General features: G+C 43.8%; 1 protein-coding gene across 1 annotated transcript in view; it reads right to left on the bottom strand.

The window, feature by feature from the left end:
* Positions 1-1,507: 1,507 nt before the first annotated feature.
* LOC139473268 (uncharacterized) overlaps positions 1,508-26,660 on the bottom strand; it is a 43,401-nt gene continuing 18,248 nt past the window's right edge. The window contains exons 10-34 of the mRNA XM_071255803.1: positions 26,020-26,211; positions 25,033-25,263; positions 23,761-23,895; positions 23,537-23,634; positions 22,547-22,733; positions 21,093-21,197; positions 20,476-20,692; positions 17,851-18,026; positions 15,845-16,062; positions 15,413-15,503; positions 14,810-14,978; positions 14,470-14,676; positions 13,550-13,693; positions 12,089-12,291; positions 10,945-11,035; positions 10,365-10,482; positions 9,733-9,877; positions 9,314-9,404; positions 8,246-8,416; positions 6,995-7,208; positions 5,482-5,626; positions 4,423-4,800; positions 3,816-3,951; positions 3,020-3,130; positions 1,508-1,963 (exon numbers count right to left, since the gene is read on the bottom strand). Of these exons, the coding sequence (XP_071111904.1) occupies positions 1,787-1,963; positions 3,020-3,130; positions 3,816-3,951; positions 4,423-4,800; positions 5,482-5,626; positions 6,995-7,208; positions 8,246-8,416; positions 9,314-9,404; positions 9,733-9,877; positions 10,365-10,482; positions 10,945-11,035; positions 12,089-12,291; positions 13,550-13,693; positions 14,470-14,676; positions 14,810-14,978; positions 15,413-15,503; positions 15,845-16,062; positions 17,851-18,026; positions 20,476-20,692; positions 21,093-21,197; positions 22,547-22,733; positions 23,537-23,634; positions 23,761-23,895; positions 25,033-25,263; positions 26,020-26,211 (4,150 nt within the window). The 3' untranslated portion in view covers positions 1,508-1,786. The remainder of the gene's footprint in view (positions 1,964-3,019; positions 3,131-3,815; positions 3,952-4,422; positions 4,801-5,481; positions 5,627-6,994; positions 7,209-8,245; positions 8,417-9,313; positions 9,405-9,732; positions 9,878-10,364; positions 10,483-10,944; positions 11,036-12,088; positions 12,292-13,549; positions 13,694-14,469; positions 14,677-14,809; positions 14,979-15,412; positions 15,504-15,844; positions 16,063-17,850; positions 18,027-20,475; positions 20,693-21,092; positions 21,198-22,546; positions 22,734-23,536; positions 23,635-23,760; positions 23,896-25,032; positions 25,264-26,019; positions 26,212-26,660) is intronic.

Genomic DNA, 26,660 nt, shown 5'->3' with positions numbered 1-26,660 from the left:
TATAATCTCATAAATATCTACAGAAACAAACATATCACACATGGTGGTTTTGATTTATAAATATCCAGTTCTCGCCAGGGATTTACCTAGACCTTTAGGCCCCATTTCTGCAGCTAACATCCTTAAACATTACTACCAAATCAGAATTTAAAAAATCCCAATTCATTTTAATATATATAACTAATTTCATAAACAAATATATGGCTTTGTGTATTTCACAGATAACAGAACCAATAAACAGGATCAGGTTTTAATGTTTAGTTTTATATAATTGTATTGAATACAATCTCCAAATACAATGTTAAAATATCCCTGCTAATATGACATGTCCGGTTGCCATGGAAACTCAAAAAATATATTTTTTTTAAAATCCCAAACTATTAAAGGGCACAAGTTTATCACTAGACCAGTCCATGTGTCAAATTTGGTGAAGAGATATTGTACATTTTTCAAGATCTCATCTGGAAAGGAGCACAACCGCTATTTTCAGGTTAAAGTCAAAGTTGTTGCCATGAAACCTCGAAAAAGAAACCAGTTCACCACCAGACCTATCTATGTGCCAAATTTGGTTAAGATATCTCTCATGGTTTTTGAGTTCTGCTCTGGAAATGAAACGTGGCGGATGGACAGATGGACAACACCCATTCATATATCCTCCTTCCACGTCGTGGCGGGAATAATAAATTACAATGTACATTACAGTGGTATATTTGTTTGATAATTCCTTGTGACAAATTTCATTTTGATAACAATATACTAAAAATATCACCATCTTTACATTCCCATACAATCATCTTACCCTAGAATCATAAGCTGATGTGAAATAAAATAGAAGAACAGAATAGATAACACAGAGAACACATTCTACTACAGGTACTTGATGTAAACACAGTACAAAACATAATAAATAAATCTGACATATCATAGCACCCTTATCACAGAAATGCTTCAACATCTTAGACAGTTTACATTGGCACCATAGTGAGCTGTATTTAGCTTGGCTATAAATTTCCCATCACTCCACGAACAGACCATCTTCCACCCTTGCCGAACTAGTCTGTACTTATGGAGTCCTATTTTAGCTGAACTAACAACTCTATGCAATAGCATAGTCCAATCAAAATCTTGTAACGAAATCGACCTCCGGTTCGACATCCCTGCAGATTTCAATCGAATACAGGATTTGCAAAGCATGTGTACTGTGTTCACTTAGTGTCAACAGATATTTTCCAAATTTTTTCATGTTTTCAATAAAGGTTTCATGTGATTTGATGCACCTTGCGAAGTAAGACCTGTTTTATTACAACATAGATTTTAATTATTGCTCATAATAGCCACTGGTGGTGATACGATCATACTCAGAAATTCTGGCCTAGTTCAGCAAGGGTGGAAACTTGACTTTCACAGTCAGTTAACTCCCTTGCCTCGGGAAGATGCAAACAGACTATTTGAAGCAATGATTTACTTGAATGATGTTGTACCAGTGTTGGAACATAGCCAGCCAGCTCAAATGACTGCCAGCTTCTCAAGGGCTGGACTTATTTGGTCATAACAGTATGACAAGATATCAGTACCACACTGACTCGCTATGTTACTACTGGTCCTCTATGACATCACAATCACCTGCTCCTATCCTGTATTATCCTGGAGGGGATGCCAAGTCTTTAACACAGTTGTTGAGGGTGATATCATTGATTTGGAAGATATCCCTCCTGTCACTGGCCACAGACAATACAACCTGGTGAGGCTGAAATCGACTTGGGATGACCTCGAGGTCTGAGGCCTCTCACTTCCTGTTTGTGTAGATCTGTCTGGTCTGAAGACTTGGGATCAGAGAAGACCGTGTCACGTGACCAGTATTGTCTGGCGCCATGTGGAGCAGAGTAGATGTTGCCACCGGAATCGATGACGACCTTTGTGTAGATGGCTTCTTCACCGTGAGTCCTCTCCATGCCGAGAAAACCTGTGTGTCAGTTTCAGAGTAAGTCATTCATGTCAACTGTTAGGCTCTGTGCTTAATGAAGTTCTGCGCTACAATGTGACTTGCAGAGCTCCAGATAAGTTTTTGGTGTTGTGGGTATTTTAACCATGCATTTAAAAATCATTGGGTATCAGTAATTCTATCTGGGTATTCACATTTCTGTTACCCACTAGTTTTTACACATGTGGGTATTTAAGTTAAATATTTAAAAACACTATTCATCTAGTCCCTGCAAACTGGTTTCGTGTGGGTTCGAGAGCTTTATAGGACTAAAAAATACCACGATAATTCCACAGTGTGATGGCAAATGATCATGATGTAACTGTCATCGTGGAGTTTGACAAGGTTGGCAGAATGCCCGTTTATAATTTCAAAATAAGTTGCTGATTTGCTAATCGAATGCGCAGGGTTACTTCACAATATTTTGATGATGCGCACAAGCTTTATGTTTGAAGTGTATCTGTAATGTTCGTTGCGTATTTGATTCGCTTGGATTTGATTTTACTGCATATTTCTGCATTTCTGATGCGTATGTTACGCAGATACGCAGCTTATCTGGAGCTCTGGACTTGTATTATCACAACCTGGACAGATTAGCATGGAAACTCAATATATACCAAGACTTCAATCATCATTTGGGTACAAATGTGTTACCAGCGCTGACTTGCAGAAACATGTAGTTAATCTAATAACATGTAGAAAGCGTTACAAATATTATTGCATGTTAGCATCTAGCATTCTTAATGCCAAGACATTAAACATCTGATGATCAAATATTTTACTAATTTACTAGAAATTATCAGTCTTCATAGGCTTGTCGTAAGAGGCGACTAATGGGATGGGGTGGTCAGGCTTGGTTGAGGCATGTCATTGTATCCCAACTGGGTGGATTGATGCTCATGATGTCAAGCACTGGATTGTCTGGTCCAGACTTGATTATTTACAGGCCGCCGTCATAAAGCTGGAATATTGCAGAGTGCGACATTAAACAACAAACAAACAAACAAGCGAACAAGAGAAATTCAAAGGTTATTTTACCCGAGACATGAGGTGGCGCCTGTCGTATGTTCCGATGTGGTTAGCCGCCCTCCTGCGACTGAAGGCTACACGCCAAACGCTCCACATCTGACTGTATAAACGCTCCCTCTCCTAGAACACACAAACATTTGTGGTGAAATCAGCACAAAACCCATGATGTACAGGAAGTACTTTAGTGGGCACATCACTGTACAATCAAGCACAAGACCCGTAAAGATCTGGGGTAGAATTGGTCAACTGCAACCCAGGCTTGCGTTTAAAAAAAGGCGACTATGCTTATTGTCAGAAGCAACTAATGGGATTGGGTGGTCAGACTCGCTGACTTGGTTGATGCACGTCATTGATCTCAAATACGTGGATCGATGCTCATGATGTCAATCACTGGATTGTCTTGTTCAGCCTCGATTATTTACATATAGACCGCCATTATATGGCTGGAATATTGCCGAGTGTGGCGTTAAACAACAAACAAACAATGATGCACTGTTCTTTACCAGGGATTCATTCATAGATTACACACAGTAATGAGGACTGATGAGGATATCCTTATTCCAGTGTAACCATGGTAACATCAACAATAACAAAATCTTCCGCTTTGGTAGACTGCCTTAACCAAGCAAAGAACAATCTAGCCAGGAATGTTTGGCGGTGTCCTCGAGGTCCGTCTGTCTAACTCACAACACATCTGGCGCTGTACGTGAGGTCCGTCTGTCTATATAACCATGGCAATCACTCACCAAACATTTGGCGGTGTACGTGAAGTCCGTCTGTCAATATAACCATGGCAACCACTCACCACACATCTGGCGGTGTATGCGAGGTCGGTCTGTCTCTTCCACTGCCTGGCATACTTGGCGGCCAATCTCTCCTGTCGCCGATGTTGCTGGTGCTTTACATGCAGCTCGTTCTGCAGCCCTCTCAGAGCCAGTCGGCTGCAATCACAACAACATATTGTCATCCTTAGTAGCATTAGATTTAGTGTTTCATACCAAGTAACATTTCAAGTATGTTCAGTTTGCTTGGACAAGTTAATGACAATTGCCAATGTTGTAGAAGGTGATTGAAGGAGCACGGTTTTTACTGCTTTTAGCAATATTCCAGCATTATCATGGTGGGGGACATCAGAAATGGGCTTTACCCATGTGGGGAATCGAACCCGAACGAACGCTTAAACCACAAGGCTACTCCACCGCCCATCTGTATCATGAAAGTCAACAGTCATGTTGTAGTTTGATCAGTTTTATATATATCCCAGTTAGTGCAACTTGCTTTAATTTCATGATGCATTTGAGGCTAGGGGAGACTTAGCATTAACCAGGTGATGCATCATTTCCAGATTTACAGTATCTGTTCCTGGAAATGTTTGCGGCGGGAGAATGCCAGACATGTTGTTTTTCCCTCACCACAGCTTCTTGTTGTAGTGCCTTGCAGCCTTCTCCATCTTCTCCCTCTCCATCCTCCGCTCCTCCTTCCGCTGTTGTACGAAGCTCCGCCACTTCCGCACCGTGCGGACAACAAGCAACTTGCCGTAACACCTGGCGGCCATCTTGTTGTTCAGTCTGGTCTGCCAGGTCCGGAGAGCGTCGCGCATCAGTCTCTGGTCCCGGTCGTCCTGGAGGCTGGCTGCCATGTCCGTCAGGCCCTGGCAGTAGTCCAGGCGACAGCGCAGCGTAAGGAAGGCCGACTGGGCGATACGATGGTTCACTTTGTTGGCGAGGAAGCTGTGCAGGTGGACCAGGGTGCGCTGTCGCTGGGTGTACAAGTGCCATGCCTGGACAATTCTGGAGAACAAAGATATTGTCAGAACCTGAATAGAATCAGTGGTAGTTCCCTACTAGTTGGAGTGCTTGAAGTTGTCAGAGAGTATCGTCACTTATAGATTATTATCAATCCCATAAAGATGAATAACCAATGAGCAAGGACATGGAGCTATCAAACCAAATAATCAGGGTGATTCTGGGATTCAAACCCAAGACCAGTTATCCTTCATGGCTAAGGGGCATAACTCAGCAGAGCATTGTAGGGTACCTTGGACCACTAGCGGCAACCCATGTCCCTACTTGATCTAAGTAAGAGAGTAAATATTACCATATTACCCATAAGAGCTGGTGATTGTGTGGAATAATAACTTACTCATATGATCCAACATCTATCTATATGACACACACAGAGGCACACACACGCATGAACACACCTGACATGTAGTTTGAGATGGCTTTGACTTTGCACATCTGCCGGACACATGTAATCCCTGTCCTGTAGTATACTGTCAGCACACAGACACAGACAAACACAGACACAGACACAGACAAACACAGACGCACCCATGCACAGACACTCACCTGAGCTGTAGTTTGAGGTGGCTGTGACATTGTACATCTGCCGGACACATGTAATCCCTGTCCTGTAGTACACTGTCAGCACACAGACACAGACAGACACATCCACGCACAGACACTCACCTGAGCTGTAGTTTGAGGTGGCTGTGACTCTGCACCATCTGCCGGACACGGGTCAGCTCCGTCCAGTACTTGAAGTACACCGTCAGCACACGCTCCTGCAATGCCTTCTGAAGTGCCAGACCACGTATCCGGCGTTCTCGAGCACCTAGATGGACATGGATATCATGTCGTGATATAATTAAAACAGCATCTGACAGTGGCATGGCTCCGTCTATTGGACAAGGGGAAACAGTGAAGGATGAGTATGGGAAGATTGTGTTCCCTGTGATTACAACCGGAGACAATCAAAGACGGGAACATTGTGTTCTCTGTGAGTACAACTGGAGAGACCCGTGAAGATCTGGGGTGGAATAGGTCTTCAGCAACCCATGCTTGCCGTTAAAGGCGACTTTGCTTGTCGTAAGAGGCGACTAATGGGACCGGGTGGTCAGGCTCGCTGACTTGGTTGATGCATGTCATCGATCCCAATTACGTGGATCGATGCTCATGATATTAATTACTGGATTGTCTGGTCCAGACTCGATTATTTACAGACCGCCGTCATATAGCTGGAATATTGCTGAGTGCGGTGTTAAACAATAAACCAACCAACCAACCAAAAACTGGAGACAATCAAAGACGGGAACATTGTATTCCCTGTGATTAGAACCGGACACAATCAAAGATGGGAACGTTGTGTTTCCTGTGATTACAACCGGAGACAATTAAGGATTGGTACATGTATGTTGTTTCACATGACAGCGGCCTGTAGAAAATCAAGTCTGGACCAAACAATCCAGTGATTGATGTCATGAGCAACAAGCTATGCCATTAAATACATTGCCATGCCATCAACCAAATCACCAAGCAGGATTGGCACGTGGTACATAGTGTGTCTGTTATTCCAATGGGGAGACAGTCAAGGATCGGCACGTGGTACATAGGGTGTCTGTTATCCCAATAGGTAGACAGTCAAGGATGGGCACGTGGTACATAGGGTGTCTGTTATTCCAATGGGGAGACAGTCAAGAATGGGCACATGGTACATAGGGTGTCTGTTATTCCAATGGGGAGACAGTCAAGGATGGGCACGTGGTACATAGGGTGTCTGTTATTCCAATGGGGAGACAGTCAAGGATGGGCACGTGGTACATAGGGTGTCTGTTATTCCAATGGGGAGACAGTCAAGGATGGGCACGTGGTACATAGGGTGTCTGTTACTCCAGTGGGGAGACAGTCAAGGATGGGCACATGGTACATAGGGTGTCTGTTATTCCAATGGGGAGACAGTCAAGAATGGGCACATGGTACATAGGGTGTCTGTTATTCCAATGGGGAGACAGTCAAGGATGGGCATGTGGTACATAGGGTGTCTGTTACTCCAGTGGGGAGACAGTCAAGGATGGGCACATGGTACATAGGGTGTCTGTTATTCCAATGGGGAGACAGTCAAGGATGGGCACATGGTACAGAGGGTGTCTGTTATTCTAATGGGGAGACAGTCAAGGATGGGCATGCAGCTACTGGATCTCACCTCTAGTCCAGGTTCGCCATTCCTGCACCACGGCCACCTTCAGCTTCATGTTGTATACCCGGCCGGCCTGGTCAGCTAGTCTCTGCGTCCGCCATGTGTCAAACACCTCACGCTGTCGCTGCTGTGCTCTGGCCACTAGATAGCGCTCTAACACCTCCTCCCGTCCTAGACACATCTGATAGGCAATCTTCCAAGCAGAAAAATACTGCTTTACCTGGAATAGAAATGAGCAAGTGGGATAGTGCTGATATAGAACAGCGTAAAAACACCCTAGGTCAGGGACACCATAAACCAACACCATGATGAGAATCTTTGGGGCGATGGTCAACAATTGTAAATAAGGAGATCTTGTCTTCATGTGAGATTGATAGCATAAACAATGCCTTTCTATTTTATGACACGTGTTACATATAGTTTGTTTGTTTGTTTGTTGTTTAACGCCACTCAGCAATATTCCAGCTATATGATGACGATCCAAAATTAAAAGGGTCTGGACCAGACAATCCAGTGATTGATATCATGAGCATAGATCTACGCAATTGGGATACGATGACATGCATCAACCAAGTCAGTGAGCCTGACCACCCGATCCTGTTAGTTGCCTCTTACGATAGCATAGTTGACTTTTACGGCAAGCATGGGTTGCTGAGACCTATTCTAACCCGGACCTTCACGTGTTTGGTGCATGGTGGGCTGATATGATTGTGCCACAGCAGGCCTATGATGAACTACATGCAAGTGTTGGTGGGCTCATACACTATACACTTCACAACATAGTACTCAGCGTCTTAAATCATGGTGGGTATCTGGAGTCCTTGAGATTTCTCCTATGCTATTTGAATCTAGCAACTCCCTGAATCTGAATCCCTGAATCTGTAACATCAGTGTTAAAAGGAAGCCTTGACTTTCATTCAGAGGTATCCATCAATCCTAGCCCATCATTTTCACACGCCACTAGGACCAGATGAGATTGTCTTTAGTCCCTTGGCTTTGGGATCAACCAACCCAAAACGTGGAACACGATTAAAATTATAATTAAAATGATTTCGCTTCTTAATAGGTCAATACAGGAAGTGAAGCGTCCCAATGACTCATCCTGTAAAAAAACAAATCCAATTTTTTATCGTGTCTGTAATTTACCATGCTCAATCAATCAACAAATTCCTTCAAGAAAATAGTTTTCTAAGTGTCCTATTTTGACCAGTAAGGTTAGGGACTGTGCAAGACATTAAAGAGAGGCTGAGTATTGACCTTGTTGTCCTGGAGCTGAGCGTACAGCCTCCGGCCCCGCCCAGCCCGTGCCTTCTTCCTCCACACACGCCCCAGGTGAAGGGCCTTCAGCTGCACCAGCTCCTGGTGCTCCGCCTTCTCCCGCAGTCGACTCATGTACTGGCGCTGCCACCGCCCAAACAGTCGCTTCACCTGACAACAGAACAACCTTGTGTGTAGTTCTTCCTTGGTTCCGACAGAGTTGTGAGTGAATGAATCCTGTTTGTTACCACTCAGCATTATTCCAGTTTTTGTTTCTCATATGACACCGACCTACATGTAAGTGAGTCTGGGATAAGAAAACATGTGTTTGATGGCATAATGATTCACTGGGTACCCAACACACTAAAGCACATCACACGTTGTGTGTATTGTGATATGCTGTGTAATGGTGTGTGTGTGTGTGTGAGAGAGATGCTGTGTAATGGTGTGCGTGTGTATGCATGTGTGGTTGTGTGACTGTGTGTGCGTGCGTGGGTTTGTGTGACTGTGTGCTGGTTTGTGTGACTATGCCAGTTTGTGTGACTGTGTGGGTTTGTGTGACTGTGTGTGGGTTTATGTGACTGTGTGTGGGTTTGTGTGACTGTGTGTGGGTTTGTGTGACTGTGTGTGGGTTTGTGTGACAGTGTGTGGGTTTGTGTGACTGTGTGTGGGTTTGTGTGACTGTGTGTGGGTTTGTGTGACAGTGTGGGTTTGTGTGACTGTGTGTGGGTTTGTGTGACAGTGTGTGGGTTTGTGTGACTGTGTGTGGGTTTGTGTGACTGTGTGTGGGTTTGTGTGACTGTGTGTGGGTTTGTGTGACTGTGTGTGGGTTTGTGTGACAGTGTGGGTTTGTGTGATTGTGTGTGGGTTTGTGTGACTGTGTGTGGGTTTGTGTGACTGTGTGCGGGTTTGTGTGACTGTCTGTGGGTTTGTGTGACTGTGTGTGGGTTTGTGTGACTGTGGGTTTGGAACCTGGAATACCTAGGGTTATCTCCCAGGAGGAAATAGTAGATGGTATGCCATAGCAGGCTACAGGTTCATTCTAAGAGACGAAGAGGTTGATCTTACCAGGCTGGTGTAGCAGTGCACTTGGAACTGGAGGATGAGTTGGCGAGTCCTCTTCCTGTGTACGATGAACTCCTGCCACGCACAGAACACCCTGCAAGAAGGAACACGGTCAAACAATGACTGATCACACTGACTCTGTGACACTGACATTCCCGACATAGAATACTGTACATGCATATTCTGTTACACTACACAGCACCATATGATGATCATGAATGACCCACATCAGGGATATATACTACTCAAAAGAAGTTAAGGAACACCCAATTCTTTCATATTACTATAGTAAATCTGACATGCCATATGAAAGAATTGTTTAACTTTGTTTGAGTAGTATATATACTTGTAGATACACATGGTCTGTTATTTGCTTTAAGGCTTCACTGTATCGTGTGGGAATGTGTGTGTTGTCGACTCACCGTGCTGTGAGATGTGTGTTCCTGCTGTGTCTGGTGACCTCTGCCCTCACAGTGAGACTCCGCCAATACACCAGCTTCTGTCTGAGTAGGCGTTGGTTGGTCCATTTCATCAAACTCATGGCGGTGTCACGGCGCTGGTGGGTCACTGCAACAGTAGCATAATAATGTCTCAGGTCATCCTAACACAAGCAGGGTAAACATAAGTGTACAGTGACTTGTTTCAGTAACGCTGCAAGGATTGTTTCCTGCTCACACAGACACACAGACCTAAACAAACTCACAGGTCAAACAAAGTGACACACATTCACACAAACCCAATCACACAAACCCACACAATCACACAAACCCACACATTCACTCAGTCACACAAACCCACAGTCATACAGATCCAAACAAACTCACTCACAGTCACACAAACCCACACAGTCACACAAAGTCTCCCACACCCACACACAGTCAAAACCACACAGTCATACACACCCACATACAGTCAAACAAGCCCACACAGTTACACAACGCCACACACAGTCACTCCACTCCCCTCCAGTCACACCCACCCATACGTTTACAACTTTGAAATGAACAGTGTCCCCATATTCAATCGCTGAGCTAATGAAGACTGGTTTCCCCACCTGATGCCCACTGTTTCCATGTGACAAGGACCAACTGGAGATACCTCTGCCAGGACTCGGTGTAACGGCGGTTACTCTCTCTCTTCTGCTCTAGACGTTTTTGCCACATTTTGAATACCTGTTCCAACACAGAAAATATAACATATACCAAACACCATCATAATTAGCAGTAGAAGGCACTCCACCTGTCTCCACAACACAAACGAGTGCACAGATCACATACGTTGGTTGGTTGTTTAACGCCACACTCAGCAATATTCCAGCTATATGACGGCGGTCTGTAGAAATTGAGTCTGGACCAGATAATGCAGTGATTAATATCATGAGCATTGATCCACGCAATTGGGATCGATGACATGTATCAACCAAGTCAGCGAGCCTGAACACCCAATCCTGTTAGTCGCCTTTTACGGCAAGTATGGGTTGCTGAAGACCTATTCTACCCCGGAATCTTCACGGGTCAGGGATCACATATGATAAACACTTTGTCAGGTGATTCAGTGAGATGAACAAGAAAAGCCAAACATCTGAATGTAACTCTGATTTGACATGTATATTGTTCATATTGTGTTCAACTGACCAGTGCTGTGACCCGAGTCTGTCTGAACGTCTCACACTTGTCCCTCCTCTCCTGGCGCTGCTTGCTCCACTCATGCCAGCCAGCCAGTACTCTGAACACACAAACAGAATATCAACACCTCAACACCTTAATCAGTGGGTGGCAAAAAATAGCCCAAGAGATTCCAACTAAATGCACCTCCTACATGCGACCATGAAAACTATTTCTTCTTCTTTACATCACTATCCCTCATGACACTCTGTGCCCTTCAAGGTGCACCTCAGAAGCTTTATTTCTCCTGCAATGTTTCATGTTTAATGCCTGCCTGTAAATACAGCGTTAGAAATTGGAACTAGTCCTGTCGTCCTTACCAAAATGCCCAATAGTAAAGGTATCCTAAGTACTAGTAGAAATTGGCCCATTTTAAGGGTTTTCCTATATGTTATTGTAAGGACTAGGGGACAAATAGGAATCTCACCTAAGTGTCTTTTGATATCAAATATATCAACACGAGTTGATAAAAGTGGAAAAATTCCAAGGCTTGCCAAGGATTTTTGCCACTTTTATCAACTTGTGTTGATATATTTGATATCAAAAGACACGAGGGTGAGATTTTATTTATCATCCAACATCATTCTTCCAACTTTTTCAAATTGTAGACAGTAATTAGCAGTGTCTTCAGTGTAAAAAGTACTGCTAACAGCTTCAGTAGAAGAGCCATTAGTGATGTCATTTGATTGTGACGTCATGGTAAGCAGTGATGTCACAATGGTCTGCAAAGCATTGAGATGTAATTTCATTGCAGCGATATCTACAGTGTAGATATCGCTTGATCTAATCCAAGCGATATCTCCTCTGGGAGCCAGTTTTGGATGATAAAAACTGTAAGCTTCTAACCCTGAAATAAGGGGTTGAATCAGGAGCAACCTCCCACGCCAACATTGTACAACATCACACAATCAATGCAGTCACCGAGCTGGGCCACCTGATCCAGTCAGTTCTAAGACAAGCATAGGATCCATGAGGCCAGTTCCCAGACGGAATCCCCACTGGGATGAAGCCATACAGAGCCTGCTTAGTAACTCAGTGTATGCTACATGTACCCCTTAGACTCTTGTACACCTAGCTCCCATTTCAGTGCATCCCCCGATCCCACTGCACCCACCTTCTCAGCAGTCCTGAATGGTAGGCGTGTTTTATTTTGGATGCGAACTGGAACTTGAGTGACCAGATGGCATAGCAGAGTCGCAGTGTCCGTCGGGAGAACTGTTGTGTCAGACTCCGTTCCAAGGGGAGCAACTGCTGCTCTTCAGGCGTGGTGTTGGCCCACAGATGGAGGATGTTGTGCTGGTGCTGTCGATCCTGAGTCTGTGGGATAAGTAGCCAGTCTCATCAAACCTTGTACAGTAAACTCACCTAATAAAAACTGATGTACCGTATTCGACGTAATAAGCGCCCCGCTCTAATAAGCGCCCATGCCAATATTTGCTAATATATTGGCTAGTGAACAATCCCAATTAGCAACCCTTCCAATTGATCAATGTACACAAGACTTATGTATTCGCGTATAATATGCGTGTTATATGCATCCTTAATCATGGTAAATTAAATTCTGGAAAAATATATCTGTCGTATATAAACATTTCAGGCTGTCAGCAAAAAACACGAAATTTACTATCTTTCAACTCTGTTGTTTTTCACCAAAATAATATTCTAATAAGAGCCCCCTATTTCTAATTTTGAGAGCGCCCTGGGCGCTTATTATGTCAAATACGGTATTACCAGAGACCAGGTATTACGAGACAAGTTTGGTTGAGTGCACTCAAATGTGTTTGGCCTGGACAGTATTTGTAGTATTTGTATATTTTCTGGGTGTTATAAGTGACAAAACTGCCTTGCATCAACAGACATTCCAGAGTTCCCTATCTACTGCCCAGCTTGTCACCACGCAGTATCATATAACCACAGACAAACAAATCTGGTGCATAGCTAGTATAAGTGGAGCTTATCGTATTCCCTTGAACATTCTAGAGTACAATCTGGTCAAAATCATCATCCCAGGACAAGAGAGTTAACTGACTTTAAAAGTCCAGTTTCCACCCTTTACCAATCAGAAGGCAGCTTTCTCGTGCTTTACGGCACAAATTTCAAATTGGCGACTACGCTCCGAAACATTTTTTAACAAATTCTCGATTACAAATTTGAAACCTGAACAAAAAAAACATTCTGGAATGGCTAATAGATGGTCCAGATTGTATAGATTCAGTTGTTAAACTCGTAATTATCGTTCGGAATACCACATGTTAAAGTTTTTGAGATTGCATGATTAGAAATCACATTCCGACTTTCACTTTCATAATCTGGTAAGCAACGCACTGATTGGTCCGATGAAAGGTCGTTCTGACGTGACTCCTAATAGGATGTCTTCAGATCTTTGTTTAGCAGTAGCGAGAACTAAGGTCTGATTTTAATGAGATTGCATTAATGCAGGACTTGCACATGATTCATACATGGCGTAGGGTACATTTGACATCCATCAGTCAAGCTTACCAAAAACAGACACTCTTATTTGTCGATAACAAAAGCTGTGTAACTTTGTATGTGAATGTTCTATTTTAGTACTTACCTTGGCTAGCCACAGAGGGAAGTACTGCTTGTAGACAATGAGTTGGTTGTAGCGTCCGGCAAGGTTGGACAACGTCTTCTTGTCAGCACGTCGCTGCCTGTACTCCGCCAGGGCTCTCACAGACTTCCTCATCAGGATTTTGTTCTATATAAACATGATTCAATTGTTACTACATTATCTCAAACAGTACCACAGTACCTCATGCTTTTTTTAAGTGATGAAAAAAAACAGGGTTCGGTGTATTGACAGAAAATGTCCTCACGTCCCTATCACTTGACTTTAAAGATATTCAGTGTTCCACAACTAGTGCTGCCTCTGATAATTAACTTATGCATCCTTGACCACAGGGGGTAGAATAGGTCTTCAGCAACCCCTGCTTGCCATAAGAGGCGACTATGCTTATCGTAAAAGGGCACTAACGGGATCGGGTGGTCAGGCTCGCTGACTTGGTTGATGCATGTCATCAATCCCAATCGCGTGGATCGATGCTCATAATATCAATCACTGGATTGTCTGGTCCAGACTCGATTATTTACAGACCGCCGTCATATAGCTGGAATATTGCTGAGTGCGGCGTTAAACAACAAACCAACCAACCAACCAACCTTGACCACAGGAATGGTCAATGGGGGACCAACATGTCTGAGTGACCCGTTTGGGGCCCAGAAAGTTCAACTGGAGTCAATAGCTGTTTCCTGTTCTTTTCATCAACATGTATACGTATTTATGAACTCGTGCAATGTGTCCCTCCAGATGATTCCATTACATGATACAGATGCAGGGCTGCAGACCTAATGTCATCTGTCATGCATCTCACTCGCTCATCAACTCAACTTGGTTATTGACCACTGTACTATCATAATTTCTGTAAATATTTTATTTTAAGATTTAGGTTAAACGAGTAGTGGAGAAAGCCTTACAAAATGTGTATTAGCTTTGACCATGGCAGAAAGCTGGGTCCTCCAGTCATGGAGGAAGACGGCCAGCGTGGTGTGATCATGCAGCTGCTGTAACCGTGACGACAGCGACATAAGCTCCCTCTGTCTGGCTGTGAACTCCAGCCACTGGTCAAACACCGAACTGACCGGCCACATTCGCAGTCGAGTTACTGCCGTTGTTACCAGGACCTGAGAAAGAGCAAGTGGACAAAGTTAGGATATCTTAACAGCACAGTATATTGGTTGTACGAACAAATTTCCAGATCCCAAAACGCAAATCATGAAATGCCATGTGTCAGACAACCTCAGTTTACTGCTCTACCTTGAGCCTCTCCCGCTTGAGAGATCTCTCCTCGGACACCGTGAGGCTGCCACTATAGAGAGACCGGTTGTCCTCTCCCGACCGCCACGCCCTGTCCTGGCTGCTCCCGTAGAGGGACCGGTCATCCTCTCCCCAGACTCTGTCCTGGCTGCCAGCTCTGGACATCAACCTGGTGAGAACAGAAGGACACTGTCATCAAGCAGGAAACAAGCTAACATTCACATCAGTTACTGATGTTATTTGTTTGTTTATTGTTTAACGCCATGCCAATATTCCACCTATATGGTATCGACCTGTAAAAAGTCTGGACCAAACAATCCAGTGATTGAAGTCATGAGTATCAATCTATGCAATTGGTATACGGTGATATGCATCAACCCTGTCAGTGAGCCTGACCACCCCATGCCGTTAATCGCCTCTTACGACAAGCATTGATGCTGATGAAGGACAATTCTAAACCAGGTCTTCATGGGTAAACCAGTGACTGATATTATGAGCAATGATTCATGCCATAGGGAATAGGTTACTGGGGACAATTCTAACCTGGAATCCCCACAGACTTATTACTGAATCAAACTTTTTGCTAGCTTCAAGTGTAACTACCTCCGGAAGGAAAGCCCAACAGATGATGTAGACCTTGGGCTCTCTGATCCCCTGTCAATATTGTTATCAAAGTCCGGCCATAACGACAGCTCTGCAACGAGAGACATAAGACATGACAACACAGAACTCGAACAGCAGGACCATGAATTTATTTGTGTTTTCACTAGTCCACAAATACGATCTGCTATAGAGTTGATGGCCTGATGGTAAAAGTGGTAGACCACAAGAAAATGACTCTAGTCCTTCCTGAAATTTCCAAGCCCTAGACAAGGAGACAATTGCTATTTTCCATCCCTGAACAGTTCTCTTCGCGTGGTATAAATTCTACTCAAAAAAAGAAGTTAAAGTACACCTAAATTTTTCTATGACTATAGTTAATCCTCTATCCAACTCTCGCAGTGCATTTGTCAGGACCTATTGATAGACTTTTACCTTTGTTGCTATGGAATCCGCTACTGCTGGCGACGGACCCCTCGGACAAGTTCCCAAGTACTGTCTCGTTGTCCTGGAATAGATCTGGATCTAGAGGTGGGAGTCCGATGTCCTCGCGGAACTGGTGCACAGCATCGGTGAGGGAGCTGTCTGTGCTAAGATGCCACTCCAGAAGCACCGTTCTCAATGTCCTCTCACACAGCATCTGGAAGTAGGCCCTGCAACACACACCACTATACAGCATCACACACACCACTACAAACATCACACACCATTACAAAGCATCACACACACACACACACACACACACACACACACACACACACACACACACACACACACACACACACACACACACACACACACACACACACACACACACACACACAAAAACACACACAAAAACACACGCACACCACTACACAGCATCTGGAAGTAGGCCCTGCAAACACACACACACCATTACACAGCATCACACACACACGACTACACAGCATCTGGAAGTAGGCCCTGCACCACACACACACACACCATTACACGCATAACACAAACACACACACACCATAACATAGCATCACACCAACACACACACACACATCATTACATACGCAACACACACACACCATTACACAGCATCACACACACACCACTACACAGCATCTGGAAGTAGCACAACACATAACACAAACACAGACACACCATTACACATCATCGCACACATACACACACACACACCACTACACAGCATCTGGAAGTAGGCCCTGCACCACACACACACACACCATAACATACATGACACCAACACACACACACACCATTACACACATAACACAAACACCATTACCCAGCATCACTAACACACACACCATTACACACATAACACAACCATAATTACACACATAACACACACACACACCATTACATAGCATCACACACACCACTACGCAGCATCTGGAAGTAGGCCCTGCAACACACACACACACACCATTACACGCATAACAAACACACCATTACACATCATCGCACACATGCACACACACACCATTACACAGCATCACACACACACCACTACACAGCATCTGGAAGTAGGCCCTGCAACACACACACACCATTACACACATAACACAAACACACACCATTACATATCACTGTGCGCATGCGCACACACACACACACCATTAGACAGCATCACACACACACCACTACACAGCATTTGGAAGTAGGCCCTGCAACACACACACACACCATTACACACATAACACAAACACACCATTACACATCCCCGCATACATGCACACACACCATTACACGCACAGCACAAACACACCATTACACATCATCTCACACATGCACACACACACACCATTACATATGACACAAACACACACCATTACACACATCGCACCATTACACAGCAACACACACACATGTCATTACACACACAACACAAACACACACATCATTACACAGCATCACACAAACACCACCTCAACGCACACACATATACACCATTACACACACACACCACCCCAACACACACACACAATTACACACACACACACACCATCCCAACACACACACACACGCACACCTTTGCACACACACCATCCCAACACACACACACCATTACACACATCACACGCCATCAAACAACTGGAATCAGCAAACAGCGAAGTATATTGATACTCTTGGTAAGTTGAATATTATCCTGACTTGTGGGAGCTTGTTGCTGCTAAAACAAGATCTGTGCAGAAACACCAGAAGCCTACCCAACGTCTAACACACTGATTATTTTAAGAATGACATTATATAATAGAGAGATTACTATTATCACCAAGGGCTCGCAGGATACAATATTCATTTCTAATATATGATATTTACGATATTGAAACATTCGGCTAATAATCTCCATCATATCATAACCTAACTAGATGTCAAGAGTTTCACAAGTCACAAGCAGTTGAGTCTAAGCCTGCGAACACTGGACACAGGTGCCAAGGACGTACCTGCTACTGCGCGTGTGTTGCTGGTGCCTCCTCCACCAGTGGAAAGTGCGGCGGATGCGGTTGTGGGCCTGCCGTTGATGCAGCATCATGATGGCGTCCTCCGTGTCCACTGTCTGCTCCTGGACGTTTGACCACCACAGGTGGAAGTAGTAGCTCTTCAGGTTCTCGCGTCGCTCCTGACAACGGAAACAAGCTGTGTATACAAGCTTGAGATACTCATTACAAAACATGTCTGTTCCCTCGTTCAACACGGCCACCATTTGACATCCTACTCTTTGTACAAATCTTTCAACTTCATCTTATCTGAGTGAGGTAAACTCAAGGAGTGTCTTTCCAGAAGCCATTGAACAATTAATACTAGTAAAATCTAAATCATTTTTTTACATTTGGATACTTATCCTGCATTACTATCTTAATGCTTATACTGCTGTTCTTGACAAGGAAATTGGAGCTGTGAGAGGTCCTGGCTGCAGAAATTGTTGTACCAACCAACCAGTTGTGTGGCATGTACCCTCCCATAGCTACCACGTGACCAGAAGTGGCGACATCATGTATAATCACATCACTGTTAGTCATCTTACTGTACAGACATTAAGAAAAAAAGCTCCCAGTTTGAAGAACCGGATAGCATCGTTTGCTTGTCCTTAGCTTATCCTTTGATAACAAATACATTCCCAATTGCATATATTATAGTTAAGGGTGAAACGATATTCCGATGCATCGCGATACTTGACCCACGATACGATACACGATAGGATGTATATCGATACGCCATGATACGGAACGCAAATCTTAAGTAGAGTTCCCTTGCTTCCCTCGTAACGCATTGCTCCCAAAACGCAATTACATTTTTAATAAAGTCCGATACGATGTTTCCCTCCACTCCCCCTACACTATGAAACATAAACAACTAATATTCTAATATTTTTTCAAACTCTGAAACGTAGATCGTGTAAGGTAGGCAGAACATGTTGTGTTGTCTCTTCCGGGTTTACGTTACCTTGCGATTGACTGCTCCGTGTGCTCGCTGAATGTATTAACCAATCAAACAGGTCGTATTAGAACCTATCCTATTGTTTCATTGGTTGACATTCACGGAACAGACAACCAGAAGGCTTAAGCGCGTGTCACGATGACCGGCACGTGCTTCAAACGATTTAAAAATATGGCAGCAGCCGAGTTTATTAGCGAGAAATGCGAGTTGGAAAAGCCCCCCAGTTCATTAAAGTCAGCTGTGTGGGACCATTTTGGATTTCCCGTATTATATCGGGATGGAGTGCGAACTGTCAATAAAGAAGAAACGGCCTGTCGCCATTGCTTCACTCGTGTGAAATACACGAGTAGTACCACAAACATGTCCACTCATCTTCGTCGCCATCACTAGATTTTGGCGGTAGCAAGGTTCCGTCTTCTATTCAAGTTACGCAGTCACGTGTTGTTGATTTCACCAAACCCTTGCCAGGCAGTCAACCTAATCTCCATGATGTTATTAAATCAAAATTACCGGCTGCATCGTCCCGCGCTGGGGCGATCACAAATAGCATTGGTGTTTTCATTGCTTTGGATATGCGACCGTATTCCGTTGTGAAGAATGTGGGATTTAGGCGTCTTGTCAACACAATCGAGCCAAGGTATCAGATTCCGTCCCGTACACATTTTACAAATACTGTTATGCCTAAACTGTACGAGAACACGAAACGTGAGGTTTTGAAACGAATTGAAAGTGCTTCGTCTGTTGCTATCACAACTGATGGATGGACGTCACGTGCGACCGAGAGCTATGTTACCATAACTGCACATTTTGTTAGCAAAGAATGGCAAATGGAAAATCCTGTGTTGAAAACACGGCCCCTTCACGAGAGCCGCACTGGAACTAACCTAGCAAACGTTCTGACATCTGCTTTATCAGAATGGAAGTTTGACAGGTTTGGAAATATTGCTATATCAACTGACAATGCAAGCAACATTGTTAGTGCTGTCAGGCAGTCACCAAATCTCAACCCACACATTAGGTGTTTTGCACACACTATAAACTTAGCAAGTCAAAGGGCAATGCAAGTCAGTCAGATGGCCATGATTTTGGGGACAGTTAGAAGAGTCGTGTCCTTCTTTCACAGAAGCTCTCATGCTGCATCTGTCCTCAGAACCAAACAGTTGCTTCTTGAACTTCTCTGTCACACACTCATACAAGATGTTTCCACAAGATGGAATTCAAGCTATGACATGTTGGAACGTTATCTGGAGCACTGTCCCCTGACAATGTTGACATTTTGATATTTCTCCAAAAAACCAACCTGAACCATTCAGGCTGTGATTGAACGTTTATCATATCTGGTGTTTAAAGTCCATTGTTTGAACCAAATAAAAGCTTGAGTAATGCTTTCTGTTCATGTTTTTTCCCATAAAGTTGCATATTGAGATACGTATCAGATCGTGACCAGAATATCGAGATACGTATCGTATCGTGGCCTTCCTGTATCGTTGCAGCCCTAATTATAGTATGGTGTACTAGGGTTTTTCTTTCAGGCTTACCTTAACATAATTGATAAAAAAATATTGGCTTCAGGTTTTTATAGTTAGTGATGTAGAAAACAATTGTGCTGTACATAGCGGGAGACAACTCACCTTCTCTTCTCGAGCCTCGGCCTCTTGCTGTAGTTTTCTATTCGTGCGATCTCTCCAGTGTGCAAACATGTCTCGCTGTAGGTAAGCATTGTGGAACTGCTGTGCTGCATGTTTGCGTCGGATGACAAAGTTCCACTCCTCCAGACACACCAGGGCCACGCCAGTCTTCATCCTGTGTTTGATCTGCCGCTCGATCTCGTGTACCTTGTACTGACGTCTGTCAGGGGCGTGGACAGTTAGAATATTAGACATGCCACTTGAAACTGATCTGTTCTTAAAGGTTACACCATTCATTGTAAGCTATTTCAGTGATAGTATCAAGAAGGACAATTTCAACAAGCATGAAATACTCATATCTCCCACCAATATGATATGCCCAGTTGTGTACTACCGCCAAGTCAAAGTTGTTGCCATGAAAACTTGAAAAATAAATCTTTCAAAAATCCCAATCTATCAAAAGGCACCAGTTTACCACTACGCCTATCTATGTGCCAAGTTTGGTTAAGATATCTCTCATGGTCCGAAGGATGGACAGACGGACAGCACCCATCCACTTCGTGGCAAGGGATAACAAGAAAGTTACAGCAAAATCTAGACTTGCACAAAGTCCTCACTACCTCCATCTGTTGAGGGCCTTCTGCAAGCAGGTTTTGAGGAAGTCATCTTGACTGTGTCGACACTGCCGCTTGTGAACTGCCAACTGCTGCCAAGCCTGGAAGCACCTGCATGAGAAATGATCGTGAGAACACATGTAACAGCAAACATCAGTCAGAACAAATTCAATGAAAAAGTAAAGTTCAGTCAGATGTATACAGGCAACTCACTATGACAGCACAGCAGTGGTGGCAGTGGCGTCACATTTACTCATGTTGAAAACCAGGACCTGACTCCACGTACTAGGTGTGAAACCATTCTCAGTGACAGGGAGGAATATCACACTCGAAGTGGCAGAAATGTCAAGCATGTGCTTCATGTATGACATCCATATTTCACACCGACAACTACCCTGCCCTGCAGGAACAGGGTTGCTTGTGTTAAGAGCCTGTTCCGCTAAAACAGTTTTAGAACACAAAATATCTAGTGTGAAACAGGTCCCTGGACACAAATTATTTAGTGTGAAATGCGGCCCCGAACATAAAACACTAAGTGTGGAAAGGTGCCCTGAACACAATACACTTAGTGTGAAAAACGGCCCTGAACACAATGTACTTAGTGTGAAACATGGCACTAAACACATTACACTTAGTGTGAAACATGGCCCTGAACACAATACACTAAGTGTGAAAAGGTGCCCTGAACACAATGAACTTAGTGTGAAACATGGCCCTGAACACATTACATTTAAGTGTGAAAAGGTGCCCTGAACACAATACATTAAGTGTGGAAAGGTGCCCTGAACACAATCTACTTAGCGTGAAATGCGGCCCTGAACACAATGTACTTAGTGTGAAACATTGCCCTAAACACAATACATTGAGTGTGAAAAGGTGCCCTGAACACAATATATTAAGTGTGGAAAGGTGTCCTGAACACAATGTACTTAGTGTGAAATGCGGCCCTAAACACAAGACACGAAGTGTGGAAAGGTGCCCTGAACACAATGTACTTAGTGTGAAACATGGCCCTGAACACAATACACTAAGTGTGAAAACGTGCCCTGAACACAATATACTTAGTGTGAAACATGGCCCTGAACACATTACACTTACCCTGAAAAGGTGCCCTGAACACAATATACTTAGTGTGAAAAATTGCCCTGAACACAAGACACTAAGTGTAAAAAGGTGCCCTGAACACAATATACTTAGTGTGAAACATGGCCCTGAACACCATATACTTAGTGTGAAACATGGCCCTGAACACATATACTTGGTGAGAAAAATGGCCCTGAACACAAGACACTAAGTGTGAAAAGGTGCCCTGAACACAATATACTTAGTGTGAAACATGGCCCTGAACACCATATACTTAGTGTGAAAAATGGCCCTGAACACAATACACTAAGTGTGAAACATGGCTCTGAACACCATCTACTTAGTGTGAAACATGGCCCTGAACACCACCTACTTACTGTGTGACCAGCTTGTGGTGTCGACTCTGCACCATGGGTTTGATGGTGAGGGCCAGCTGCGTGGTGGCTTTCCATGTGTTGAAGCGTCTACGCAGTTGGCACCTCTGCAACATGGTACGCATCTCCGCTGCCTCCTGCTTCTCCCGGTCCACCTTCTTCTTCGCCTCCACCCAGCGCAAGAACATCACTGCAACAACACATATGCAACCATCGTAACACAGATCTCTTTAAATGGGAACGTCGCTGCAGTGTGGGTAAAGGGTCCGCTGTGTTTATCATAATACAAAGGTGATATAATGCACTGGATAACTGATGGAGATTCTTCCAAAGAGTTTTTGGCCATCTCCTCTTAAACAAGTTTGTTTGTTTGACAAGACAATCAAGTGACTGATATTATGAACAATCCACGCCGTTGTGGTTTGGTGGCCTACCATGAACAAAGTTACCTAGCCTGACCGCCCGATTCATTTGGTAACCACTTAGAATAGGTTGTTGGGGACCTATTCCAACCTGTAATCTCCACAGGTTTCTAAAACAAATCTCCTAATAACAGTCATGTTCCCCGAAGACCACACGGTCATGTTCCCTGAACACTACAAAGTCAAGTTCCCCGAACACTACACAGTCATGTTCCCCCAACACCACAGTCATGTTTCCCCAACACCACACAGTCATGTTCCCCCAACACCACACAGTCATGTTCCCCCAACACCACACAGTCATGTTCCCCCAACACCACACAGTCATGTTCCCCCAATACCACACAGTCATGTTCCCCCAATACCACACAGTCATGTTCCCCCAATACCACACAGTCATGTTCCCCCAATACCACACAGTCATGTTCCCCCAATACCACACAGTCATGTTCCCCCAATACCACAGTCATGTTCCCCCAACACCACAGTCATGTTCCCCTAACACCACAGTCATGTTCCCCCAATACCACAGTCATGTTCCCCCAACACCACAAAGGTCTGCGTATCTCACCCTGCATGAGGGTCAGCTGCCTCAAGGGCTCCGTCTCCTCCAGCGTGTTCCGGAGACGTCGCTTCCGACACACCAGCTGCCACGTGACGCTCGCCTTCCTAGCAACACCAAATACCTCACTTCACAACTCATTCACTGTCTCAGACAAGAATGCAAGTTAACAATTCCTCTCTGAACATGCAGTTTAAACACCTATCTGGCATATTATTAACATGTAAGCTCACCTGGCACAACGGTTGGACCAGAATCTCTTGGCTGTCTGTTCATCCACTCGCTTCTCAAACTCCCTCCTCCATGCCTGGAAACACTCCGCCATTTTGGCTGCATTCTGGTAGCAGATGTGCGTCTTCATCCTCTGCCTAAAACCCAAAGCCATAAATAGTAAGCTAAGCTGTTGATGTTTCCTTATCATATACTTGTACTCCTATCACAATACGATAAATATGCACATGGGGTCGCTGAGCAGGAACTGCCTTTAAGCCCCGTAGGCCATACATCGATACAATGTCTGCTTAATGGATAAATTACTGACCAACATATCCATGCTTAGATAGGGGTACCGAGGTGTGGATGATTCTGTAGACAATATGGCTGCAAAATATGTCCCACATCAATTATTTTTAGAATGACATCTAATGAAAGAGAGTGAGTGAGTGAGTATGGTTTTACGCCGCTTTTAGCAATATTCCAGCAATATCACGTCGGGGGACACCAGAAATGGGCTTCACACATTGTACCCATGTCGGGAATCTAATCCGGGTCTTCGGCGTGACGAGCGAACGCTTTAACCACTAGGCTACCCGACAGCCCCTTAATGAAAAAGAGATAATAACCCTTGTGTGTTTCCGTATGAGAAACAAAAATGCCTGCATGATGCAATTATTATTCCCATGACACTAACAAACTTGGCTAATATTGTTTGTTTGTTGTTTAACGCCGCACTTAGCAATATTCCAGCTATATGATGACGGTCTGTAAATAACCCACCAGACAATCCAGTGATTCACATCATGAGCATCGATTTACGCAATTGGGTAATTGGGTTGGTTAGTTGGTTTGTTGTTTTACGCCGCACTCAGCAATATTTCAGCTATATGACAGCGGTCGGTAAATAATCAAGTCTGGACAAGACAATCCAGTGATTGACATCATGAACCTCGATCCATGCAATTGGGATCAATGTAATGCATCAACTAAGTCAGCGAGTCTGACCACCCGATCCCATTAATCGCCTTTTACAACAAGCATAGTCGCCTTTTACGGCAAGTATGGGTTGCTGAAGACCTATTCTACCCCGGAATCTTCACGGGACTTACACAATTGGGATAAGATGACATGCATCAACCAAATCAGTGAGCCTGACAACCCGATCAAGTTAGTCGCCTCAAGCATATCAGTCATTTCAGCAAGCATGGGTTGCAGAAGACCTATTCTAACCCGGATCTTCACGGGTTAATAATCTGCCTTTAACTCCACAACAACAGATGATATCTCACCTCATGTCCCCCCGTAGTCCGGTGTATCGGTGCCAGTCTCCAAGCATCTGTCTCATGAGGGCATTCTCCAGACTGTACACGGCAGCGGCACGGCGACGACGCTGTTGCACCACGTTGTCACGCCACACCTGCAGCGACTGTCGCAACTTGTTCATCTCAATCTGTTTCTCGATGTAGCGTCGCCGCGCCAAATTTGTAAGCCATTTCTCCTTCCAAAGGGAGAACATATGGCTGCAATGTGAGTTTTGAAATCAGTACACATAGTATTGTTAGAAACAATAAATTATGCTCTGAGGTATTCAATAGATGTATTATTATTTTATTGTATTACATCATCTAAAAATGCATATGGTCTGGTGTGGAGTATTTCATGTCAACCCTATACGTGACTCACCATGAGACAAGGGGCCTTATGGGTGAAAGATCACATTTTGACTTTTTATCATATTTTAAAACTACAGCATCTTAGGACCACAAAAAATACAATTTTATAAGCCTCAATTCTTATTTATTTACATAGCATCATACATTTCGACTTACTTTCTGCAAAGTCCCATTTTCTGACTTACAACTGTTTATGTAATGATTTGCAGTTTTTAGATATGTCAGATTAATTAAAAGTAGACATGGGGACAGAAAGTTTTAAAATATTACGAACTACCGAGATAAAAATAAGATACTTGTCCACACACATTATTATGGAAGTAAGTTGACGTCAAACGTCTTTCTCTATGCCTTCACATCAAAATTGCATCCTAGCACCCATAAGGCTACTACTTTTCCCCTGGTGGGTCACAATATTACATTTTTAAGGCACTACACGTGTAGGTACAGGACTGTTACGCTGAATGTTAAATGTTAAATGTATACCCCTCAAGCTGCTCCCTCTCTGTACAAGCCCCTCTCACCCTGCTATTGACACATTTTTACAAGATGGTGGTTAGCTAATCAGATTGATTTTATGATGGTAATGACAATCCAACTTACAGTCCAATATTCCTCTCAGCCATTCGTTTGGCACGGAGATTCCAGAGTGTCTCGCGCCAGTGGAGGAAGAAGTGGCGGAGGTTGGTGGAGTGCCAGTGATCCCGACTTCGGCTCAGGTCACGCTGGCGTTCCACTTTACAGACCTGGGACGACTGGCGCCAACCCAGGAATATCTGAGCTAGAGTCCTCAGTCTGAAACACACATAAACACTCTGACAGGACCAGTGGCAGACAATCATCCAGTCTACTGTTGTCTAACCTGACCTGCTCAGAAATCAGAGAAATCAGGACAAAACGAAAAGTTGAGGGTTGAAAAATACTAGATAAAAATTATAAATATGAAAATATCAATGATATGGCAGTTCAACTTATCAAGTAACACAACACTTTTCTTATTTATCAGCTTGTTATATATCTTTGTATATACTGTTCAGCAGATTAAGTACTTGTGGTAATCTAGGCATATTTTGATTCTGGAACGTAGGAAAGTCCGACACCAAATTGTTGCTACATATAAATATTAGAGATGTCATGATACGATACGTACCACAATACTTTGTTCACGATACCATATGTTTTACTTAATTTGCGGCAATTTTCAGCTGATTTATATTTTTCATAGGGTATAAACACTATTAGAA

This window comes from Haliotis cracherodii, unplaced genomic scaffold (assembly GCF_022045235.1).
Source record: "Haliotis cracherodii isolate W230 unplaced genomic scaffold, xgHalCrac1.p SCAF_27, whole genome shotgun sequence".
Taxonomy (NCBI): Eukaryota; Metazoa; Mollusca; class Gastropoda; order Lepetellida; family Haliotidae; genus Haliotis; species Haliotis cracherodii.
The sequence above is the reverse complement of the archived record's forward strand: the minus strand, read 5'-3'. Positions and strand labels throughout refer to the sequence as shown.